The sequence below is a fragment of the Mustela nigripes genome, chromosome 14 (genome assembly GCF_022355385.1).
Source record: "Mustela nigripes isolate SB6536 chromosome 14, MUSNIG.SB6536, whole genome shotgun sequence".
In the NCBI taxonomy this organism is placed as follows: domain Eukaryota; kingdom Metazoa; phylum Chordata; class Mammalia; order Carnivora; family Mustelidae; genus Mustela; species Mustela nigripes.
Window position 1 is genome coordinate 13,495,338 of NC_081570.1, and position 25,569 is coordinate 13,520,906.

A 25,569-nucleotide genomic window follows, 5' to 3' on the forward strand; every position below is an offset into this window, starting at 1 on the left:
GGTGCGAGATGAACCATGCCTGCAGTTCCAGGGATCCAGGGCACCAGGTTCAGGGGGTACACAAGGCAAGAGAAGGGCCACAGACCCAATGCGAAGGTCCTTGAGAGCACCCCGTGAAATCCGGCCCTCCCGGCACACTTGGCCCTTGGCAAGTCACCTGGCTCCTTGAGACTTAGGAGCAGGCTGGAGGACGGCTCACTTAGAATTCTTCCCGTTCCTCCGTCTCTTCTTCACGTTAATCAAACTTCGGATCTGAGGTTTAAGGACTTTGACCCCACTAGCTCTGACCAGAAGGAAGGGAGCGAAGGAGGGAAAAAGACATTGAGAAATAAGACCCAGAGTGGTCAGAGAAGCAGCCCGGTGATCTAGAAAGGGCAGGCACTGAGATGCAGGCATATATTGTCTTATTGTTCCAGACCCTGCGTGCTGTGAATCACAGAAGACAAGCGAGACTCTAGCAGAGGAGAGAGAAGAGCCCCGGGGAGACACCGTGCCCGGTGCTAGTGACACTAGGATTACTACTCCAGACTGTAACAGTAACAGCCAACATTGCTAACTCTAGGAACCTGCTAGGTACTGCCGAAGCTTCTCAAATGGCATCAGACTCGTGGTGGAGGTTCGTCTGCCCTTATACAATCCCTTCACTTAGCTGCATCTGTCTGCTCCAACACCTGCGCCTTGCCAAATCTCTCTGCCTTGGCACACCCACTGCCCACGCCCACAGCGCTAACAGCCTACCCTCCTGGCAAACTAACCAGTTCTTCAATGTCTAACATTCCCTCTTCTGAGGTTTCTTCACTGGCCCCTCCAGAAGTGCACCCTCTTCCCGGCTTCCCCAGCCTTCTCTAGAGTTAGAGCTCCGTGGAGTGGCTTCATGTCAATTTCCCGCGGAGGACCTCAGAGGCCAGCCCAGAGGGCAGTTAGATACCCCACCGCCCCCACCCCCCGACCCCGCCCACCGAGCTCCTGCGGCTCCCAGGCGCTGCCACCCTCGTGAAGCTTGAGGCCCTGCCCACCGAGCATGGCACCCGGAGCCCCACAGAGCATAGTCTAGGACCCAGAGCTAGGAGGAAGCAGATCCCCACACAGGTTCCGAAGTCTGATCCGGGGCTGTGCATGGTAATGCCAAGACAGTATGGGCACGGTTCCAGCACATCAGGTCCGCATGGGGCACTTGCGAGGGGCAGGAAAGGAGGTAGGGGCTGCACAGCGCCAGATTCCTGCTTTCAGGGCCCCCTAGAAGACCTAACCAAGTCGTTCCACACTGGACCTGGGGTGGCACGTTGCAGAGGGAGGGTCCTGGGCTACCTTCTGGGAAGGGAAAAGGAGAGGAAAGGAAGTTCAGGACAAATCACTGTCTGGCTGTCTGGAGTGACACGTGCACGGGGCCTGAGGAGCAGGGGTTCCACAGGGCTGCGGGGAGGCCGGCGGCCTGGAGGGGCCGAAGCCGTCAGTCCTGCCCGCGGTCGAGAGCCCAGGGGTCTCTGCGGTGAGCGGGAAGCACTAACCAGTGCGACCCACGCGCCGCTTTAAGGAGGGGCTTCGGGCCCCGCCCACAGGGGCTGGGGGCGGAGCGCCGAGGGGCGGGGCAGTGTGCGCACCTCCCCCTTCGCCCTACTCTCCCTCCCCACCCGGACCCCACTGCGCGCACGCCCCTCGCCGGACTTCGGGGACCCGGCGCTTGCCTGGCAGGTGAGCTGGGGCTCGGCCGCAGGTCGGGAGGGTGCTCCAGTGCGAGGGTTACGAGCGAGCCCCAAAGCTAAGTACTGGGACTCCAGGGGCCTCGCGGCCATGCCTCGCATCTCCCTCGGCCTCGCCCTGAATCGTCCCGAGGTCCCGGAATCGTTCCGGGGTCGTCCCAGGGATGGTTTTCCTACCTAAAATGAAGTCTTGGTTGGGACAGAGGCGGGCGCGGGGGGCGGCGGTGCTCGGGCTGTCCTGTCGCCCTGCGGTCCCAGAGGAGACTGCGATGGAACTTGCCGAAGGCTCCAGCGCGCGTCCCAGTGGAATGCCAGGGTCAAGTTTGAAGACAAAGAACCGTCAACTTGGAACACGTATACCCATGCGAAAATACCGTTCAAGGGGCACCTGGGTGGCTCAGTGGGTTAAAGCCTCTGCCTTCGGCTCAGGTCATGATCCCAGGGTCCTGGGATCAAGCCTCGAATTGGGCTTCCTGCTCAGCAGGGAGCCTGTTTTCCCCCCTCTCTCTGCCTCCCTCTCTGCCTACTTGTGATCTCTGTCTGTCAAATAAATAAATAAAATCTTTAAAAAAATTTTTTTTTTTTTTAAAGATTTTATTTATTTATTTGAAAGAGAGACAGTGAGAGAGAACATGAGTGAGGAGAAGGTCAGAGGGAGAAGCAGACTTCCCATGGAGCTGGGAGCCTGATGTGGGACTCGATCCTGGGACTCCAGGATCATGACCTGAGCCGAAGGCAGTCGTCCAATCAACTGAGCCACCCAGGCGCCCCCTAATCTTTTAAAAATTTTTTAAAAAAAGAAAAGAAAATACTGTTCAAACGTGAAGGCAAAATAAAGACTTTGCTCAGACAAGCGGAGGTGTAGAATTCAGAGTAGCAAACTTGCGCTCTGCTGCAAGTCTTTTCAGACGGAAGGAAATTTGATTTACAAATTCAAAAAAGGGAAGCGCTGGGGTGGTCAAGGTGGAGAAATATAAAACACTTTCATTTTCAACCATTGTTTTTAGTCTATTTATTTAAGTAATTTCTACACCGAAGGTGGGGCTGAATTCACAACTCAGACATCCGGAGTCACACGCTCTTGCGACTGAGCCAGGGAGGGGCCCCCATCTTTGACCTTTTAAAAAGATCATTGCGTTTTTATAAAGTTAAACGTAAATTTACCAGGGCGCCAGAGTGGTTCAGTGGGTTAAGCCTCTGCCTTCGACTCAGGTCATGATCCCAGGGTCCTGGGATGGAGCCCTGCATCGGGCTCTCTGTTCAGCGGGGAGCCTGCTACCCCCCCGCCTCTCTGCCTGCCTCGCTGCCTACTTGTGATCTCTGTCAAATAAATAAATAAAATCTTAAAAACAAAAACAAAAACATAAGTTTAGGGGCGCCTGGGTGTCTCAGTGGGTTAAAGCCTCTGCCTGCGACTCAGGTCATGATCCCAGGGTCCTGGGATGGAGCCCTGCATTGGGCTCTCTGCTCAGCAGGGAGCCTGCTTCCCTTCCTCTCTGCCTGCCTCTCTGCCTACTTGTGATCTCTATCAAATAAATAAATTAAAAAAAAAACACATAAGTTTACTATAGGTCTCAGCAAAAACCTACGTTCACAGCAAAACCTGTTCTTTAGAAGCTTTATTTGTAATAGACAAAAATTGAAAACACCCGAAATGTCCCTCAATGGCAGGATGGATACTGTGCTATATTCATACAGTGGAATGAAGAGATCAGCGGAGTCACAAGGATGAATCTCATCTGCCAAGCTGCATACTGTAGGATTCTACATTCCTGCAGTGTAGACATTGCCGGACATTCCTGCAAAGACAGTACTAGAGAGACGGAAATCTAAGCAGTGGTTACCAGGGGCTGTGGTAGGAGGACAGAAGGACCACTTAGAGTCCGGGGGAGTGAGGGAGCTGTCCTACATCTTAATTGTGCTAGTGCTTACATAACTGTATGCCTTTGTCAAAACTTTCAGAATTGTATCCTTGGGCCACCTGGTTGCCTCAGTCTGGAGAGCATGTGACTGTTGATCAGGGTCCTGAGTTTAAATCTCACATTGGGGGTAGAGATTACTTAAATAAATAAATAAATAAAACTTTAAAAAGAAGAAAGAACTGTACCCTTAAAAGGGTGAACTAGCATATAAATTATATATTAGTAGGAACATAAAAAAAGATACTGTTCAAAGAAAAAAATAACAATGTATTATTTATAATGCAAAGGAAGAAGTTTACTACAAAGTTAGAAGTAAAATACATGAAAACAATAGCACACTGGGCGCCTGGGTGGCTTAGTAGGAGCATCTCCCTTTGGCTCAGGTCAGGATCCCAGGGTCCTGGAATCAAGTCCTACATCGGGCTCCTTGCTCAGCCCTGCCCTCTGCTTCACCTGATTGTGCACTCACACTCTCTCTCTTTCTCTGTGACAAATAAATAAAATCTTAAAAAAAAAAAAAAAAAAGAAAACAATAGCACACAGGAAATGGAATGAAAGGCAGTATACTGTTTTAAGTACAAGTGACCTGGTGTACTATGATTAGAAGGCAGATTGTGATAAGTTAAAAATGTAAATCATAAACCTTAGAACACCACTGAAACAATAAAACGAAGAGGAGTGGCTAAGAGGGCAATAGTGGAGGTAAACCCAAATCATAAAAACATACTGAATTAAGCCAAAAGAAGGCCAATAAATATGAAGAAAAGGAAAAAGAACGGATGAAACAAACAGAAAACAAATAGCAAGGTAGGTTTAAGCCCAATCACATCAATAATTACATTAAATACAAATGATATAAATGTTGCCATGAAATAAGCCAGAGATCGTCAGATTGGCTCAAAAAGCAAAACCCAACTATATAGGAAGTAATGAAAAACTGACTGAAATATACAAATAAAAATAGGTTAAAAGTAAAAGGATGGAAAAAGACATACCTTGGGGCGCCTGGGTGGCTCAGTGGGTTAAAGCCTCTGCCTTCAGCTCAGGTCATGATCCCAGGGGTCCTTGCTCAGTGGGGAGCCTGCTTCTCCCTCCCCTTACTTGTGTTCTCTCTCAGTCTCTCTCTTTCTGACAAATTAAACAAATAATAATCTTTTTAAAAAAATAAAATAAATAAGAGCAAAGAAGTCAGTTAATCAAAGGGACATAACAATCCTAAGTGTGTATGCATTTAATATTAGAACATCAAAATACATGAAACAAATTGTTATAATTAAAGAAGAAATAGATAAATATGCAATTTACAGTTGGAGATTTCCATACTCCTCTCAGTAACTGTGAACAGTAATTAATCATCATTGACAGAAATTCAGGAAAGAGGGGCGCCTGGCTGGGTCAGTGGGTTAAGCCTCTGCCTTCAGCTCAGGTCATGATCTCAAGGTCCTGGAATCCAGCCCCACATCGGGATCTCTGCTTGGCAGGGAGCCTGCTTCCCCCCTTCTCTCCACCTGCCTCTCTGCCTACTTCTGATCTCTGTCTGTCAAATAAATAAATAAAATCTTTAAAAGATAAAAAAGAAATTCAGTAAAGACATAAAAGACTTGAACAACACTATTAACTGACTTAAAATAATTAATAGTGAACCCAAAAAGAGAATATTTATTCTCTTCAAGTCCCCATTCACCAAGATATGCCCTTTTGGGGTTCATAAAACAAGTCTTAATAAAAGGATTCAAGCCATAAAAGTATCTCTCTGACTATAATGAAAGTAAACTAGAAGTCAATAACAGAATGATTTGTTTCTGGGGAAAAAAATCTCTAAGTCTTTAGCACTTAAATACCACTTCTAAACAATCCATGGACCAATGAAGTAATCGCCAGGGCAATTAGAATATATTTTGAACCAAATGAAAGTAGAAATATGATGTATCAAATTTTCTGAGATATAAAGTAAAACTAAGATGGAAATTTATAGTAACATAAGGACATATTATAAAAGAAGAAATTTCTCAAATCAATGATCTAAGCTTCCACTTTAAGAGGGCACCTGGGTGGCTCAGATGGTTAAGCATCTGCCTTCAGCTCGGGTCGTGATCTTGGGGCACTGGAATCGAGCCCCACATTGAGAATCCTTGCTCATTGGGGAGTCTAATTCTCCCTCTCCCTCTCCTACTATCTCTGTTTGTGCTCTCTCACTGTCTCTGTCAAATAAATAAATAAAATCTTTAAAAAAAGAAAAAGAAAAAGAAAAGAAACAAGAGAAACAAGAACCAATTAAACCTAAAGTTAGGACAGAAATAATATAGCTAAAAGCCAAAATAAATGGCATGTGAAACAAAATCAAAAAACAAAAACAAAAACAAAACCTGAAGAAAGTTCTTTGACAAGATTAATAAAATTAGTAAACTTCTAGCTAGACTGATCAGGAATAAAAGATACATATTACCTTCATCAGAAACAGAAGAAGAGACGTTGGGGCACCTGGGTGGCTCAGTGGGTTAAAGCCTTTGCCTTAGGCTTAGGTCATGATCCTGGGATTCTGGGATCGAGCCTCGTGTTGGGCTCTCTGTTCAGTGGGGATCCTGCTTCTCCCTCTCTCTGCCTGCCTCTCTGCCTACTTGTGATCTCTGTCTGTCAAATAAATAAATAAAATCTTTAAAAAAAAAAAAAGAAGAAGAGACATCACTACAAATTTTACAATGAGATTGTAACACACAAAGAAAGCTGCACAGTCATGCTAGGTCACACATAAATGACCAATTGAATTACAATTTACCCTATAGTAGACATTTGAACTAGCCTATCACCTTGGTCAGAATTGGCGCCCAAAAGGCAGGGCCCACACTCCTTGGTAGCTAGGGAGACGTATGTGCACTCTACTGATTGGATATCTCCACCTGACCCGACTCATCCCTGTATTTGGGCTGTTATTTCCACCTGATCTGACCCACCCTTGTGTTTGGGCTTTGTCACCTGGGACCGGTTTCCCGGACTTGCTTTTAAGTTCCCCGGGAGGGCCGGGCAGCATCAATTTAAGTTTTACTGCATAAACAACAAAATGGCTGTTCAACCAAGGTGGGGCCACTCTGGCTAAATTGGCCCTTACAATAGCCATTAACCTGAGCAATGAGTGAGGGTTTCTCCTGCATCTATTAGGAAGAACAGTCATAGAGAATCAAGAGTCCCCTTCGTCTGGGAGGGCCTGTTTCCTCCAGCAACCTGGGTTTCCTTGGAGGAGGCCTTTTTAGAGAATGAGCATCTGTATGTCAGGAGGTAGTTTTACGAGCCAAACATGTTCTGCAAGAGGCCCTTAGGTCTGGGTCCTGATTTAGAGCCCCGAAAGCCTGGATGGACCTAGGGTGCTTCTATTCGCCCTGTTTCCCGCAGAGAGATCTGACAGATCCCACTGAGGCCGGCAGTGTTACAGGAGATCAGTCCTTTCCTATGTTTTGCAAACTGAATTGTTTCCACTGGGTTAAAAAGCATCCCAAGTCCCTGGGGAGTGAAGAAGCCTACAGAGGCCACGTTCCCACAAAAGTAAAGAAGGTCCATTACCAAAATCCCCTGACTCTGGGATGGGGTCCCATGCAGCCTTTGTCAGTGTTTCTGTGTGTCAAAAGTGACCAGAGGTGTCCCTCAAACAAAAAAATCACTATTGGGACGCCTGGGTGGCTCAGTTGGTTAAGCAGCTGCCTTCGGCTCAGGTCATGATCCCAGTGTTCTGGGATCGAGTCCCACATCGGGCTCCTTGCTCGGCAGGGAGTCTGCTTCTTCCTCTGCCTCTGCCTGCCTCTCTGTCTGCCTGTATTCACTCGCTCTCTCTGACAAATAAAAAAAATCTTAAAAAAAAAAAAATCGCTATTGATCACCATCCTGCCTCACCATAAAGACATTCCTGCCATAAAAGTCCCCATAGGAGGGATGCTGGTGGCCCTCCGTTTCCCCATCGCACCCTAGGCTACAGATGGGTGCCTGATAAAGGGACTGAAACACGTGCCATGCTGCCTTATACCCTGGAAACCAGGTTACCCCCTACCATTTTTAATTCATGGAGAGCATTAGGAGAGTTTTACAAGGGAAATTACCCAATTTTGTAATTCAACTAGTTACTAGAGAACAGTGATGGAAAGCAGTAAAGATAGAAATCCACCATGGTTCTTTTTTTTTTTTTTTTTTAAAGATTTATTTATTTATTTATTTATCAGAGAGAGAGAGGGGGGCAGAGAGCAAGCACAGGCAGACAGAGAGGCAGGCAGAGGCAGAGGGAGAAGCCGGTTCCCTGCCGAGCAAGGAGCCCGATGTGGGACTCGATCCCAGGACGCTGGGATCATGACCTGAGCCGAAGGCAGCCGCTCAACCAACTGAGCCACCCAGGCGTCCCAGAAATCCACCATGGTTCTAAGCAACATTCCAACACACGTGGTCCTTACAGCCAACTTCCCTAGAAAATGGTTCCCAGCTGGGCTTTATTTAGTTCAATTGGGTCCTGGTTTTGGCCAGCTCCCAGTGGAAGTCCTGCAGCCAGAAGTGGCTAGACCAGGGATGTAAAGGGTTGATATTAGATCAATCAGGAGGAAACCTCACATGTTGTCTTAAGATTGGAACCATCCTGGTGATTTAGTTGGCTGTCCTGTGCCCAAGGCTGATGACTCTGTATAAGGACAGGAGTAAAGAGAGAGCATCGAGTTTCTGGATGCTCTGAATGAGCATCTGAAATGCTCATTCTGAAATGAAATTCAGAAATTTCATTTCTGAATGAAACTCGAGTTTCATTCGAGTTTACATGCCAGCCAGGGTACTAACTTCCAGCCGAAAGGCAGGCTTTCTCCTCCCCGCAGAGTAGCCACAGGCTAGAGGGTTGTGGCCTGAGCAGTCGGCATGAAAGTGTCCCAATAAGACCATACTCCTTGAAGAGCTCCCGAAATGAGAATAAAGGATGAGGAGAGAAAGTACCCACTAAGTTCGCATTGAAGGTCAGAGTCCAGATGAAAAGACTCAAAGCCCCACATTTGGGCACCATGTGGTGTGGTTTTGGAATATAGGTGAGGTTCGGTGCAGTGAGGTCCAGAACTGATGACCAAGAAAGAATTCTTGAGACGTCTTTGGTGCAAAATGGTGGTTTTATTAAAGCACGGGGACAGGACCCGGGGGGGGTGGGCAGAAAGAGCTGTTGTCCCAGAGTTGTGAGGGGTGGCTGACTATATACTATGGGGTTGGGGAAGGTAAGGGAAAAGGGAAGTTTTCAAAAGAATTCTCATAGGCTAGGGAGGATCTACAAGATACTGGAGGCCTTGCCATTGTCAAGTCAAGGTTGGTTTCCCCTCCAGGAAAGCCATAATGCTAAGGGAGTTGGGAGCTTTGGAGCACCTGGGTGGTTTAGTCAGTTAAGTGTCTGCCTTCAGCTTGGCTCATGATCCCAGGGTCCTGGGATCGAGCCCTTTGTCTGGCTCCCTACTCAGTGGAGAGTCTGTTTCTCCCTCTTTCCTTCCCCCTGCTTGTGCTCTCTTACTCTCTCTCTCTCTCTCAAATAAATAAATAAATAAATAAATAAAAGACAGTTGGGAGATTCTTGGAAGAATGTCACACGCATCCCTCCTGTGGGGTTGGGGGGAGTGGTGGTTGCAAGTCTTAGTCTGTGCATTGTCCTCAGCTAGCCTTCTGTTCCCTCATCAAAGCAACAAGGGTCGAGCCCCCTGATGTGAACTAATGTCCTAATAAGAAGTACAGGAGACTAGCGCTCTCTCTCCACCGGGTGAGGGTAGACAGCAAACAGGCAGCTGCCTCTACAACACGAAGAGAGTGCTCACAGACACTGAATACACCGCTGGCTCTTGATCTTGGATACTTCAGCCTCCAAAAACTGTGAGAAACAAATATTTGTTGTTTTAAGCCCCCCAGTCTGTGGTGTTTTGTTACAGCAGCCAGGAGAGACTAAGACAGTCAGCATGAGCGTCTTGAAATGATTGCCATTGTCTGGAGATGATGACTGACCTTGGGCAAAGTAGAAAGTCCAGCTGATTTTTTTTTTAAAGATTTATTTATTTATGAGAGAGAGAGAGGGACAGAGAGAGAACACAAATGACAGGAGGGGCAGAAGGAGAGAATCTTCAAGTAGATTCCCCACCAAACATGGGCCCAATCTCAGGACTCATGAGACCATGACCAAAGCTGAAACCAAGAGTCGGACACTTACCTGACTGAACCACCTGGGTGACCCCAAAAGGTCCATTTTCTTAGCACTATGACACTTCACTTTTTAAATTTTTTTTAAAAAGATTATATTTATTTATATGTCAGAGAGAGAGAGAGGTCACAAGTAGGCGGGGGGGGGGGGAGCAGGCTTCCCGCCGAGCAGAGAGCCCGATTCGGGGCTGGATCCCAGGACCTGAGATCATGACCTGAGCCGAAGGCAGAGGCTTAACCCACTGAGCCACCCAGGTGCCCCGACACAGAACTTTTGATCTAGATTAAATAACTGTCCTTCTCAATTACATGTGCTCAGTTGTCATTCCAAGTTTCCTTAGGCATGTCAGGAGTCAAGCAGTAGCTGTTGGTGTGTTGGTATCAATAACAGAAACACTTCACAAATAGAAACTAATGCCAGTTTTCTATCAGTGCCAGACACTTCTAATAGAAAATCAGTTAATTCCAATAATCATTCAACTTTTCTTCCGTCCACTTCATGCAATCAAAGTAAAGCTCTTGGAAGTTCATCTTTTTGTTTTATTTTATCTTATTGATTTGAGAAAGTGCACAAGCAGGGGAAGCAGCAGGCAGAGAGAGAGGGAGAAACAGGCTCCCTCTGAGCAGGGAGCCTGATGAAGACCTTGATCCCAGGACCCTGGGATGATGACCTGAGCTTAACTGACTGAGCCACCCAGGTGCCCCTCTTGGAAGTTCATCTTGTCAAAGATAAAACATGTGGGACTCTTGTGAATTTAATTAATTAATTAAGTAAGTAGGCTCCACGACCAACGTGGGACTTGAGCTCACAACCCTGAGATCAAGATCTGAGCAGAGATCATGAATCAGACATTTATTTATTTATTTATTTATAAAATATTTTATTTACTTATTTGACAGAACAAGCTGCAGGAGCATCAGGCAGAAGGAGAGGGAGAAGCAAGCTCTCTGCTGAGCAAGGAGCCTGATGTCAGGCTCCATCCCAGCCTCTGGCATCATGACTTGAGTCGAAGGCAGACACTTAACCCACTGAGCCACCCAGGCGCCCCAAGAGTTGGACGTTTGACTGAGCTACCCAAGTGCCCTGTAAAGGCTATGTTAAATTCAATTACTAAGTTCAGCATCAAAGATGGAAGTGTTTTTGCAATGAGCACACACAAATTCTAATGCACCATGGTGTCACGTTAAAAATAGTCCTGGGGCACCTGGGTGGTTCCGTTGGTTAAGCATCTTCCTTGGCTCAGGTCATGATCCCAGGGCCCTGGGATGGAGCCCCACATAGGGCTCCTCATTCAGCAGGGAGTCTGTTTGTCCCTCTGTCCCTCTTCCTGTTCATGCTCCCTCTCTCTCAAATACATGAAAAATAAAATCTTTTAAAAAAATTGTCCTGTTAAATTAAAAATCAATGGAATACGAATGTACTTTATCATATGTAGTATGGAGCCTCACATTCCCCCCTTCCACATGGTTTCTGAAAGGTATTCAGAATGCAAATTTGAGCCACTGATAATGTTCACCCCCACATTCGACACTGGTGATGCTGACAAACAGACCAGAATGGGACGTGAGCAAGTATGTCAGCACAGATGCCCCCCTCCAGCCTCTAGCTTCAGTAGATGCCTTTCTGCCATGTTAATTCGAGTACACAAAATCTGTTCCACGTCATTCTCCAGTCTTTCATACACCACAGACCAGTTTCCTTAGTTTGAAGTTGTTTTTAAAAAAGATTTTACTTATTTGACAGAGAGAGATCACAAGTAGGCGAAGGCAGGCAGAAAGAGTGGGAAGCAGGCTCCCTGCTGAGCGGAGAGCCGGATGTGGGACTCGATCCCAGGACCCTGAGATCATGACCTGAGCTGAAGGCAGAGACTTAACACACTGAGCCACCCAGGCACTCTGAAGTTAAGTTTGTGCTGTTTTCCAGAATTCTCTTCCTCTGTCTTTTAAAAAAGCTCATTAGATACGAAATGGCTGAATTCCAGTAACCATGAAACCTGTGTGAGATCCACTACCTCAGAGTTCTAACAGATGGAACATGACCTAGAGGACACATCCCAAACAGGGCTACTCGGGACTGAAGGTCTCCTGGCCAGTCCAAAGGCACATCTTCTTGACTTGACCACTAGACTATTGCTCCCCGTGACAGAGGTTGTCTTCCAAAGACGACCGTTTGTTCTCTCACATCCTCCTTTACAACATAACGTTGACGCTCAACCCATGAGCCAAGAGTGCTGCTGTGGATTTTCCAAAGATGGGACATATCGAGCGTTATGGCTTCCACCTGGTTTTCTTGGGATGCTTGCCCTCAGAAGCTAGCTCCACACTTTGAGGAAGTCCAGGCTATGTAGAGGCATCACACATGAGTCTACGCTTGACCACAGCAGCTGGCATTCCCGCTGGAGATCACCTTCAACGCCAGACGTGTGGGTGCATTGGACTTCAGGTGATGCCATCTCTGGCTTTAAGGTCCCTTCTCAGACAATGGGGAGCAGATGAGCATTCCCCACTGAGACATAATTCGCACATTACATGAAGCATCCAAGTCAATGGTTTTTAGGGTATTTGGAGTTGTACAGTCATCAGAGTTGTAGAGTTTTCCATCACCCCCCATGAGATTAGCCACCATTAGCAGCCACTCTCCATTTCCTCCAGTGCCCTTCCAGCCCTTGGCAACCACTAATCCACTTTCTGTCTCTAGTCGATTTGCCTGTTCCAGACGTTTCATGTAAACCAAAGCATCAACTAGGTCTTCTATGACTGGTTTCTCCCACATAGCATTGTTTCCAAAGCTCGTCCAGACGGTAGATGCTTCTCTACTTCATTCTTTCTTATTGCTATTCCACCGTATGGATAGGCCACATTTTATTTCTCTATTTGTCAGCAGATGGATTGGGCTGCTGCCACTTTTTGGCTATTGCTACGATGAACATCTGTGTACAAATTTTTGTGTGTTTTCCCTTCTCTTGGGTGTGTACCTAAGGATGGAATTGCTGGGTCATATGGTAACTCTAGGTCTTATCTTTTGAGGAACTGCCACACTGCTTTCCAGAGTGCCTGCACCATTTTACATTCCCACGAGCAGTGTGGGAGATTTCAAATTCTCCACATCCTTGTCAACACTTGTTACTGTCTGTTTTTCACTTTAACCATCCTGGTGGCATGTAAAGTGGTATCACTGTGGTTTTGATTTACTTTCTTTAGTGGATAATGATGTTGAACAGCTTTTCATGTGTTTATTGGCCCTGTGTCTATTTTCTTCAGAAAAGGTTTATTCAGATACTCTTTGCCTGTTTCTTAAATTGGGTTTTCTTGAGATTATTTATTTATTTATTTGACAGAGATCATAAGTGGGTAGAAAGAGGGGGAAGCAGGCTCCCTGTTGAGCAGAGAGCCCAATGCAGGGCTTGATCCCAGGACCCTGAGATCATGCCCTGAGCTGGAGGCAGAGGCTTAACCCACTGAGCCACCCAGGTGCCCCTTAAATTGGGTTTTCTATCTTTCACCATTGAGTTGTAAGAGTTTTTAATATATTGTAGGTAGAAGTTTCTTATGAGATATGTGATTTGCAAAATATTTTCCCCATTCTGTAGGTCACTTTTTCACTTTTTAAAAAAGATTTTATTTATTTGTCAGAGAGAGAGAGCACAAGCAGTGGGAGAAGCAAGCTCCCCACCAAACAAGGAGCCCAATGTGGGACTCAATCCTAGGACCCTGGCTGGCATCAGGACCTAAGCTGAAGGTAGATGCTTAACTGACTGAACCACCCAGGCACCCCCCACCTTTTCACTTTTTTTTTTTTTAAGATTTTATTTATTTATTTGACAGACAGAAATCACAAGTAGGCAGAGAGGCAGATAGAGAGAGAGAGGGGGAAGCAGGCTCCCTACTGAGCAGAAAGCCCGATGTGGAACTCGATCCCAGGACCCTGAGATCATGAGCCAAAGGCAGAGGCTTTAAACCACTGAGCCACCCAGGCACCCTGCCTTTTCACTTTCTTGATGGTATCCGTTAAAGCACACATATTTTAAAATTTGATAATGTCTAATTCTTTTTTGTCTTCTGTTGCTGGTGCTTTTGCTGTCATCAAAGAAATCACTGTCCAACCCAAGTTCATGAAGATTACTCCTGTATTTTCAGAGCTTTACAGTTTTAGCTTTTACATTAGGTCTACCATCCTCAAGTTCATCTTGTGTGAGTGTGGATGGTGTGAGGAAGGGGATCAACTTCATTCTCTTGCATGGGGATATCCAGTTGTCCCAGCTTCGCTTGTTGAAAACTGTTCTTTTCCTATTGAATTGTCTTGACACATTTCTCTAAAATCAACTGAAAGTACTATATGTACTTACTTCTGGACTCTGGGTTCTATTTCATTGATCTTTATGTCTACCTTCATGCCACTACCACACTGCCCTTATTACTGTAGCTTTGGGTAAGTTTTGAAATAAAAAATCAGAGAACTCAGTCCTCTTCTTCAAGATTATATCTATTCTGTGTCCCTTGAATTTCCATATGAATTTTAGGATTTGTTTATGAATTTGTTTTAAAAAAAAAAGATAAAACAAAAAACCAGTTGGACTTTTGATAGGGATTGCATTGAATCTTTAATCTAAATTTGGGGATTCTGTCATTTTAAGCAGTTTGGTTTAGGAGAGCTAATTGTACAACGGTACCGATATCCCACCCTGCTGAGGGCATTTTATTGTGGATGAGGACAAGGGAGGGTGACTGTTTTGTAGAGAATACAATTTTGTCTGCAAGGTATCTCCCTCTAGATGGCAAATGGGACATTTGCTAGAAGAAAATAGTGCTGCTGATTGGTGCTTTGGTCTGGCATTTCCAAGCTGAGCCCCCTTCCTCACTTCCAGATAAACAAGCCCCAAGTACTGACTTCGGCTGCTTGGCCCACACCCCAGCCCCCCACCCAGGGCTAGACGGATTTTTCTGCACTGGGAAGCAACCATCAGACCTGGGATTTTTCTTCCCCAGTGTCGGGTGCCCCTGTTTGGAGTAGGGGGTTTGCCAAAGGAAATGGGGACCCTGGCTGCCCGTGCCACACTCCACCTCCAACAGCAGGTGACCCAGGGAAAGGCTGAGAGTCCGATGGACAAGAGGGAGACAGGAATCTCTCACCAGGACAAGAGTAAAGCCGCTGCTGAACTGGAGAGTCTGTTAAAAATGTCACGCTGCATCTCAGGAGGTGCCAGGAGCAGCTTAGGAGGTTTTGGCCCCAGGGATTCTAGTTCTAAGTGTCTCTATTTCCTGAGGTGATTCTGAATAAGAAAAAGTACACTTCAGGGTGCACAGCCTGCTTGTCTGACCCTGTGCAGAGCCGAGCGAGGGCCACCTCAGCCCTGCTGTTGACAGCTCAGGCTGGATTCAGGACAGAAGGCGGGAGAGAGCCTCCTGAGGGCAGCGTGTGCTCTACCCTGGCCCTCGGAGACTCCAGCTCATGGTTCTGCCCTGATGGCAGGAAGCCCCCAGGTAGGAAGAAAACAGGCAGCAGAAAGTAAAGGAGACAGGTTTGTGGGGTTTCCTTGGGGCCTAGGCCACAGCCCGGGCAAATGCCTGCTTTATTCAGACAGGAACTGCCCAAGCGGACCACAGCCCCAGCCTTTAGACTGGGAAGCGAAGGCAACTGGGAGCCGGGAGAGGGATCTAGAAAAATACCGCATCAAGTCAGACAATCAAAAAAAGACCATGTTAAATCAACTTAAGGCAGACTGGTCAGGATAGAGGATAGAAGAAGTGATGGAAAAGAGAGAAACCTTTGGCAGCTTGAGTCGGGACTGGCCCTAGCGGAAGTAGTTGGGACATTCGTGGGCAACCAGGTGCCAGGCTCGGTTGAAGGCCTGCACCACGGCCGGCTCCAGGGGCCCTTCCTCGGTCGCAGCCAAGTTCTGTGCCAGCTGCTCCACGCTGGACATGCCCAGGATGACCGCATCCCCGTGGGCGCCCTGCAAGGGGAGACAGCCAGCTGTGACTCCAGCCATTGCCCGCCCTCCCCGCCCTGCCCCTGCCGGGACCCGGGCGCGGATGTTTATTCACACTGAATAGAGTTCCATAGGAGCCTGACGCGCTTAGTGATTTTTAGGATGTGACCCCAAACCCCGCTGTCTCTCCGCTCATCCTCAGACAGACCTGGGCTCAGAGCCCAGCTCGGCCACTCAGCTGGTACCCCGGGCTCAGTCATTCCGCCTCTCAGTGACTTGGTCTTTTCTATCCTCAGCACGGTTATAGGGAAGAGGAAGGCCAGGCACTGAGCCCAGTTTTGTGGGAAACTACTCTAGGCACGTCAAACGCTGTACGTCAGGCTGATGCAGGAGAAGGGTTTTAGCCAAACAGAGATAGGGAGCTCCAACTCCCGCCAAAGAGTGTGTGAGGATAATGAGGTTGGAGATATTTTCTAGCCCCTGCGCAGCGGTGTGAACCCATTTTCCCATCTGTAAAACTGAGGGAATGGCACTTCGTAGGGCCAGAAGAGTAACTAAGTACGTGTATGTGAAGCCCTCATCCGGGGCCTGGTGCTCAGACAATAGCTCAGGACAGCGGAACAGCTGCTCCCCAGCTCTCTCACCGGGAAAAACTGCTTAGGTGGGGCTCCTGACTGGCTCCTTCGGTGCAGCATATGACTCTCGGTCTCAGGGTTGTGAGTTCGAGCCCCACACTGGGGGTGATTACTGAAAAATAAAATCTTAAAACAAACAAAACAAACAAACAAAAAACGGGCTCCATGCCCAACATGGGGCTTGACCTCACAACCCTGAGATCAAGAATCACATGCCGGGGGGCGCCTGGGTGGCTCAGTGGGTTGAGCCGCTGCCTTCGGCTCAGGTCATGATCTTAGAGTCCTGGGATTGAGTCCCGCATCGGGCTCTCTGCTCAGCGGAGAGCCTGCTTCCCTCTCTCTCTCTCTCTGCCTGCCTCTCCGTCTACTTGTGATTTCTCTCTGTCAAATTAATAAATAAAATCTTTAAAAAAAAAAAAAAAAAAGAATCACATGCCGGGACACCTGGGTGGCTCAGTCAATTAAGTGTCTGCCTTTAGCTCAGGACATGATCCTGGGATCTAGTCCCGCATCGTGGGGTGGAGGGGGGCGGTCCCTGCTCAGCCTGCTTCTCCCTCTTCCCCCTCCCTCCTGCTCGTGCTCATGCTCTCTCTCTGATAAATAACTAAATAAAGTCTTTTTACGTGCTTCACTAACTGAACCAGCCAGGCGCCCCCAAATCAAATCTTGGGGGGCAAAAAAAAAGAACACATGACTCAGAAATGACCTACAGGTAATTCTGGCTCTGCCACAGGGGCAGCCGGCTCACCTGCAGCAGGGAGTGGTGGTACAGCCACCGGAGGGCGGCCGAGGTCATGCTGGGGGCGCTGCTGCCATATGTGGCCTGTAGGGCCTTCTCCACCAAGGCGATGGCCTCAAAATGATGCTCCTTCCAGAAGCTGGGCAGGTGAAGGGGGTGGCACAAGGGTTAATAACCTGAGGTCACACTAGGTATAGCCACAAAGCCAAGCACAGCAGCCGTGTGTACCCAACACCGCGGAGAGGGGGGGCCCGGTGCTCTTCCAGCAGTGGGCTGGCTTGATGGGGCAGCAGAGCCACTGGGCACAGGAGGCAGCTGCAGGGGCCTCACCAAACACCTCAAAGACATCTTTAGTCTCTTCATGAGTTCTTCAGAACTGCCTGCCCTTACTTTACCTGGTGAAGCAAAGGTAACTAGTATGGGGGGTGGGGGGTGGGGGCAGGCCTCAGTCCCAGGCCTCCTAAGCATGGATCCAGGGCTCCCTCTTTCCTTCCTGGCAAGGGGTAAGCAGTCCTCAAGGAAGCGCCTGGCCTTGGAAGACCCAGTATAAGACCTAGGGTCGACATTTGCTCACAGAGCTCCCAAGAAAACAAGAAACCCAGCAGAGTTTGGTAATTTCTGCAGGAATCAAGAGACATGGGTCCAGACATCAGGGAAGACTTAGAAGCCCCAGGAAAACCTCCTAGAATTTCTCCAAGTCAGATAAAGGGGACCCTGCACCCCACCCATCCTGATGTAGCCCATCCCCGGCTCACCGATTCCTGTAGGTCTCAGCCCAGTTATTCCCGAAGAAGCGGCCCACGGGCTGATTCCCGTCCTTGTCCTCATACTTGTACTTGCCGGTCAGCAGGCCCCCTGCGGGGAGACCACCATCAGAGCCATGGGCCCACCCTGCTCCCAGAGGATGTTCTGGACTGGTGGGGGTGTTGGGGAGAACCCAGGAAGGATGAAGGCCACGGCCCAGCCTCTCTTCAAAGCCCTCCCTGCTGCCCAGACCCTGGGCCGGGCACCTCCCGTGTCAGCAAGAGGCAGAGATGGGCCAGGAATGGCCTCCCACCCCAGGGGGAGCCCCCCCGCCGAGCAGCCCCTACCAGCCAAAGGGTTGTAGGTGTAGAACCTCAGTCCAAAGTGCCTGAGGCAGGGGAAGAGCTCCGTTTCCACCTGCCGGGTGGTAGCGTTGTACATTCCCTGTGGGTAGGAGGTCGCTAGTGTCAAGGGAAGGAACCCCGCAGCTTTTTTTTTTTAATTTAAATTCGATTAACTTCTAATGTATTACTCATTTCAGAGGTAGAGGTCAGTGACTCACCAGTGTTATATAACACCCAGTGCTCTCAACACCACAAGCCTTCCTTCATGTCCATCCCCCAGTTACCCTGCCCCCTGACCCCCACAACCCTGTTTATTTCCGTGATTAAGAGTCTCTCATGGTTCTCCATCTCTGATTTTGTCCTGTTTTATTTTTTCCTATCTTTCCCTATGATCCTTGTTTTCTTAAATTCCACATGAGTGAGGTGATACGAAATGTCTTTCTCTGATCTATTTCACTTAGCAAAATATCCTCTAGTCCATCCACTTTGTTGCAAATGGCAAGATTCCATTTTTTTTTCCCAATGGCTGCATAGTATTCCGTTGTATATACATCACATCTTCCTTATCCATTCATCTGTTGATGGACTTCTGGGCTCTTCCCGTAGTTTGGCTATTGTGGAGATTGTGGCTATAAACATTCAGGCGCACGTGCCCCTTTGGATCACTACATTTGTATCTTTTTTTTTTTTTTAAAGATTTTATTTATTTGACAGACAGAGATCACAAGTAGGCAGAGAGGCAGGCAGAGAGAGAGGGAGGCAGGCTCCCCGCTGAGCAGAGAGCCCGATGCAGGCCTGGATCCCAGGACTCTGGGATCATGACCTGAGCTGAAGGCAGAGGCTTTAACCCACTGAGCCACCCAGGTGCCCCACTACATTTGTATCTGTAGGGTAAATACCCAGTAGTGCTATTGCTGGGTCGTAGGGTAGCTCTATTTTCAACTTTTTTTTTTTTTTAATTTTTAAATTTATTTGACAGACAGAGATCACAGTAGGCAGAGAGGGAGGCAGGGACAAAGAGAGTGGAAGAAGTAGGTTCCCTGCTGAACAGAGATCCCGATGTGGGGCTCGATCCCAGGACCCTGGGATCATGACCCGAGCCGAAGGCAGAGGCTTAACCCACTGAGCCACCCAGGCACCCCTATTTTCAACTTTTTGAGGAACTTCCATGTTGTTTTCCAGAGTGGCTGCACCAGCTTGCATTCCCACCAACAGTGTAGGAGGGTTCCCCTTTCTCCGCATCCTCACCTACACCTATCATTTCCTGAGTTGTTAATTTTAGCCAATCTGACTGGTGTGAGGTAGTATCTCACTGTGGTTTCGATTTGTATTTCTCTGATGGCGAGTGATGGGGAACACTTTTTCATGTGTCTGCTGGCCATCTGGATGTCTTCTTTGCAGAAATGTCTGCTCCTGTCTTCTGCCCATTTCTTGATTGGATTATTTGTTCTTTGGGTGCTGAGTTTGATAAGCTCTTTATAGATTTTGGATACTAGCCCTTTATCTGCTAAGACATTTGCAAATATCTTCTCCCATTCTGTCAGTTGCCTTTTGGTTTTGCTGTTTCCTTTGCTGTGCAAAAGCTTTTTATCTTGACAAAGTCCCAATGGTTCATTTCTGCCTTTGTTTCCCTTGCCTTTGGAGACAGTGTCTACAAAGAAGTTGCTGTGGCCAAGGTCACAGAGGTTGCTGCCTGTGTTCTCCTCTAGGATTTGGATAGATTCCTATCTCACATTTGGGTCTTTTATCCATTTGGAGTCTATTTTTGTGTGTGGTGTAAAGAAACGGTCTAGTTTCATTCTTCTGCATGTGGCTATCCTTTTATTTATTTTTTTAAAGATTTATTTATTGGGGCGCCTGGGTGGCTCAGTTGGTTAAGCAGCTGCCTTTGGCTCAGGTCATGATCACAGGGTCCTGGGATCAAGTCCTACATGGGGTTCCTTGCTCAGCAGGGAGCCTGCTTCTCCCAGTTTGTGCTCTCTCTCTCTGACAAATAAATAAATAAAATCTTAAAAAAAAAGATTTATCTATTTATTAGAGAGAAAGAGAGTACATATGTGAGCAGGAGGGTGAAGGGCAGAGGGAGAGGGAGAAACTCAAGCAGACTTCATGCTGAGCGCGGACCTTAATGTCACACCAAAATCAGACCTGAGTCAAAACCAGGAGTTAGGGCGCCTGGGTGGCTCAGGGGGTTAAGCCTCTGCCTTCGGCTCAGTTCATGATCTTAGGGTCCTGGAATCGAGCCCCGCATCGGGCTCCCTGTTCAGTAGGGAGCCTACTTCCCCCTCTCTCTCTGCCTGCCTCTCTACTTATGATCTCTCTCACTCTGTCAAATAAATAAATAAAATCTTAAAAAAAAAAAAATAGGAGGAGGCACCTGGGTGGCTCAGTGGGTTAAAGCCTCTGCCTTCGGCGCAGGTCATGATCCCGGGGTCCTGGGATAGAGCCCCACATTGGGCTCTCTGCTTGGCGGGAAGCCTGCTTCCCCCCGCTCTCTGCCTGCCTCTCTGCCTACTTGTGATCTCTGTCTGTCAAATAAATAAATAAAATCTTAAATTAAAAAAAAAAAAAGGAGGAGATCTTGCCTTTTGTCACGGTAGGGAAGGACCTAGAGTATGCTAAGAGAAATAAGCCAAAGAAAGAAAAATACTGCATGGTTTAACTTACACGTGGAATCTAAAAACAGAACAAATGAAAAAACAAAAAAGCAGAAACAGACCCATATACACAGAGAACAAGCTGCCAGCTGTCGGGAGGAAGGAGTTGGGGGTTGGGCCAAAAGGGAGCACGGGCAGTGGCAGGTACAGGTTTCCAGTTACAGATGGAGTAAGGCGCAGGGGTGAAAGGTAGAGCAGAGGGACCAGAGAAGACGGCATCGGCATCCTAACAGCCTGCATGTTGACCTACGGGTGGCCACACTTGTGGGGAGCAGAGCATCGCACAGACTAATACGTCACACACCTGAAACTAATATAACACTGTGTCACTACACTTCAGTCACAGAGATACACCCGCACAGAAAGAAGACAGCCGATCACGAGAGAGGAGGGTTCTGTGATCACAGCAGGGGCTCAAAAATCCTTGTATCCGTCTGGGTACTGGAGGCTCCTCTGGGACATCGGGAAAGGCTTCCAGGGGACGAGCCCGCTAAGTGAGCCCTGAGCACTCACCCCTTCCCGGGAGAAGGGGAAGGCTGGTCCAGGCTCAGGCCCACAGTCAGGGAGCAGGAAGGAAGGGCCTGAGCAGCACCTGCGGGCAGGAAGGGGAGCCAGGCCCAGAGCCAGCAGCTGCCTGCTGGCCAAGCTGAGGAGCTCGCATGTCATCCCCACAGCCCCTGGGAGCCATCCACAGGCTGCCATGGAGAGGGCACAGGAGGCAGTGAGAGGGGCTGGAGAACCGCGCATCAGCAGCAGCCCCGCAGTCAGGCCCCCGCGGCCAAGGCCCTCACCTGGTACACAGTGGGCAGGATCCAGCCGTTGTTCCTGCAGAGGGTGCAGATCTCGGCCACCTCCCAGGAGGCATAGTTGGAGAGGCCAAGCTCCACGAACTTGCCCTGCAGGGGAGAGACCTCGGTCAGAACCCACCACGGCCCAGGACACTGCAAAGGGGAGACAGGCGTGGGGACCCTGGGAGTGGGTTCTGTCCCCGGCCCTGCTCTGGGATGACCCTGGTGCCTCCACTCTCCTGGAGGCTCGGGGGCTGGCCTCACCTCCTGGTGCAGCTGGTGGCAGGCACGCAGCGTCTCCTCCACGGGGGTGTCGTGGTCTGGGGCGTGTAGGTAGAAGAGGTCTACCCGGGGGCACTGCAGCCGTTTCAGGGACGTCTCCAGCTGGGCCCGGACACTGTCAGGCTTCAGCGACTTCCCTTCCCAGGGATTGGCCTTGGTAGCGATTTTCACTTTGAGGGGAGCGTGCAATGGTTAGGAGGCTTATTAGATGACTCTGTCTAAATTATTTCAGTTCTCTGAGCCTCAGTTCTCTCATCTGTAAAATGGGGGTATAGCAACAGAACTGTCCTCACAGGGAGATCATGAGCATTAAATAGGTAAGTTCTCAATGTCCACCGCGGTTACAATCACTAGTAGTAGTTACTGAGCCAGGGCTTGCCGGGAGACACACCTGCTCCCTCCACTCAAGGAGCTCACAGACTAAAGGTGAAGTTGTAAGGTATGCACAACAGAGGAAGGCCCCCAGTGTTAAAGAAGCCCAGCACAGAGGGTGTGGCCATCTTGGAAAGACCAGGGAAGGCACCCTGTGGGGATACCCTGGGAGCTGAGTCTCTAAGAATGAGACCCTGCCAATAGCGAAGGGTAGGAAGCATATTCCCGAGCCTGGGAAAATGGGCAGAGTCAGAACGGCACACACACAGTATGTGAGGCCCATCTTTGCAATTTGGAGTTTTAAGAGTGTCGACTCCGGGCCTGGGCTGGGAACAGGGGGACAGGTGGCAGACCTAACTGCTAACACTTTTCTCAAATCCCATCAACCAAAGTCAGCTATGTTTCCTGTGTGTGTGTTCAGGAGGGAACTTGAGGGGGCAGGCCTGGGAACAGGGAGGCAAGAGGCTACGGCGAGAATTCTGCTAAGATGCAGCAGCCCCCGAGGGCGCCTCGGGCACAGATCCACCTGAGAGACAGGTACAATGTCAAAGGAGCAGAAGCTGGGCTCCCTACCCTGCCCCTTCTGACTCAGAGAAGCGTGCGCATGCGCACGACCCACCCACAGCCCCCAGGAGAAGGAAACCGTGTTCTGCCAAGCAAGCGGCTCATTTTGTCAGGACTGTGCACTTTTCACAGGCGGCAAAGGCAACTCAGCAGGTCAGAGGGGAGGCACATGATCCCTTGGGATGCGGGAGAGAACCAGTCCCACGGCTTCTTGTGCACACTTTCTCCATGTTCCCCCAGTTCTCAAATCCTCTGCACTCTGGGTGTGAACTTTGCCTCCAGTCCAACCTGCGGACTTTGGCTCAGTCCGCAGAGAGGGCTGGAGGAGAAAAACCGAGTCAGAAACAAAATCTCCATTATTCAGGAGGGGGCAGCTAGCTGGGTTCACTAGAAAGCATGGGTCTGACAGCTTCCTCCACATCTACCAAGCTCCAAATCTGAGGAGGACCCACAGGTGGGTTCTGCACAAGAGCCGGGAGAGGCGGAAAGGAAGAAGCAGCGGACGGTAGTAACGGTGAACATTTACTGGGCCCACAGATGTGGGAGACAAAAGGCAAAAGAAAAAATAAAATTTCCTGACATGCCCTTGAAACAGGCAGAGGGACATGCCTCTAGGAACTCAGTCGCCTCGATGCTAATACTTTGCTAAAGGCAAGAGGTAATCTTAGTCTGACCACTTCCCCCCTTTCTCCAGGATCCTGTAAGCCTACTTTAACATATAAAAATTCCTTTAGAAACTTCTCCTTTATCTCTACCCCCGCAAGACATGTCGGTAATGATCCTCCAGGCATATGACTGACCGATACACATCTGAAGGGCCTCGTGACTGAGTTTTTACTAACGGTAATAAATGAACTTTTCCTTTTTTTTTTTTTTTTTTTAAGATTTATTTTATTTATTTTAGGGGGAAGAAACTCAGGGAGGAGAGAATCTTAAACAGAATCCGCACTGAGCACAGAGTCCAACATGAGAGCTCAAGGAACCAACCGACTTAACCAACTGTGCCACCCAGGTGCCCCATGACCTCTTCCCAGCAATAGCTAGCCCCCTCAAGGTCCTGGAAACCTTGTTTCCAAAATACCCTGGAGGCTTGTGCTGTCCCAAACACCTTCCCAACTTGAAAGAATATAATCAGTCACCCATCACAACCTCAGTGGTATTCTTTCTGCGCACCAGGCCTGTCCCCAGGCTTTGATAAAAGCATCGTTTTGCATGGAAGAAGTCTCAAGAATCACAAGAATTCTTTCCTTGCCGTTGGCTCCAAACCCCCTTTTCCTATATTGCTACCACGTGCCAGGCATTTCCAAGGGCATCAGGCTAATGAGGGACAGTCCCTGTCCTGCACTGATATCCTCCACTCAAGCTGCACCTGGGTACTGGCGGTCCCTGCACGCACCAGAGGCTGCATTTCCAAACCTGGTCTGCATAGCCCTGCCCTCAGCTTTGATGCAGCTGTCTCCCATTCTCTTCACCGCGAACTTGGTTCTTTAAGGCCCAGCTCCAGTGTTCTCTGAACTTTCTCTCACACCTCTTCCTGATCCCTTAATCCCTCCAAAGTGTTTCCTCTTCTTCCTCGTTAGACTCTAAGCTCCCTGTGGGTGGGGTGGACCCACTCTCCCTCTTAGAGCCCCATAACAAACCTCCCCACTCCATACCACCCCGATCCCCTAGCTCGTTCGTGACCTAGTTGCAGGTCCCTCTGGGAGCCAGGTACTGCCAGCTGAACAGAGCAAAGTCTACGGACTGATGAAAGGCCAGGATGAGAAGAGGGTACTCAGGGAGCCATGGGGAGAGGGGCGATTTGGGGGCACCTGACAGGGTCAGAGGGGGTACTGCATAGCTCTGGGGACCGCTGCCGCAGAGAGGTGCCCCAAGAAGCAAGGCGGGGAGGAAACGAAGGACTAGACCAGCCTCGCGGTAAGACTAGGGGGCGGGGGGCGGTTCCTGACTGCGACTCCCAGAGGAAAGAGAAGGGGAGGGAAAGGAGGTCAGGACAAAGATCTGTCTGTCTGTCCGGGGCGACACGTGCATGGGGCCTGAGGAGCAGGTGGGAGGGGTCCGCGGGGCAGTCAGCGCCCCGCAGGGGCCGAAACCGTTGGTCGTGACGGCGGCCAGGCCACGGCTGGGGTCGGGTGGGCGCCGAACCGTGCAGGGGGAGATAGGGGTTACCTCTGCAGTCGCCGCCGCCCAGCCCGAGGCCCAGGCCGCCCAGAATGCTCTCGGACTGGCCGTCGCAGTACATGAAGGCCGTGTCCAGCTCTGTGTGGCCGCGCTCCAGGAAGGCGCGCACGGCCGCGGCGCTGGCGGGCACGTCCATGCGGCGCCCCATCTCCATGGTGCCCAGCACGGTGGCGGGCCGGACCGGGGCCCCGGAAGCGGCTCGCGGCGGCGACAGCGGCCGGGACATGGTGGCGGCGGCGGTAGCGGCAGCGGCGCGAAGCTCGGGCGCCGGGGAACCGCGGGTGCAGCGCACCGCTGCCCCGGCCACTGCTCGAGACAGGGCGCTTAGCATGAGGTCTGCGCCTGCGCCCTGGGGCGCCTCAAGTCCCGCCCACCCCGCCGCGGGGGTGGAGCCGGGAGGCGAGGAGAGAGCAAGGACTGGCCGCGAGCCGCCCCACCGCGCACGCTCGGTTCGCTCTCGCCGCATTCACCGCCCCCAGGGACTGTCCGCCCTGCGCGCGGCGGAGGAGGCGGAGCCACGTGTCACAG

At 49.6% G+C, this 25,569-nt stretch overlaps 1 protein-coding gene across 2 annotated transcripts; it reads right to left on the reverse strand.

Moving 5' to 3' along the window:
- Nucleotides 1–4,644: 4,644 nt before the first annotated feature.
- Nucleotides 4,645–25,475, reverse strand: LOC132001667 (aflatoxin B1 aldehyde reductase member 2). Of its 2 annotated transcripts, none has more exons than XM_059376433.1 (7): nucleotides 25,030–25,475; nucleotides 21,907–22,094; nucleotides 21,646–21,750; nucleotides 18,201–18,297; nucleotides 17,865–17,964; nucleotides 17,119–17,248; nucleotides 4,645–4,750 (listed from the first exon to the last, which is right to left on the reverse strand). In XM_059376433.1, exons 1-7 carry the CDS (start codon nucleotides 25,370–25,372, stop codon nucleotides 4,736–4,738), a joined length of 978 nt encoding a protein of 325 aa, XP_059232416.1. In that variant the 5' UTR covers nucleotides 25,373–25,475; the 3' UTR covers nucleotides 4,645–4,735. The 2 variants fall into 2 exon arrangements, with proteins under 2 accessions (XP_059232416.1, XP_059232415.1); XM_059376432.1 differs by lacking the exon at nucleotides 4,645–4,750 and adding an exon at nucleotides 15,482–15,759 and having other exon boundaries at nucleotides 25,030–25,468.
- Nucleotides 25,476–25,569: the final 94 nt, after the last annotated feature.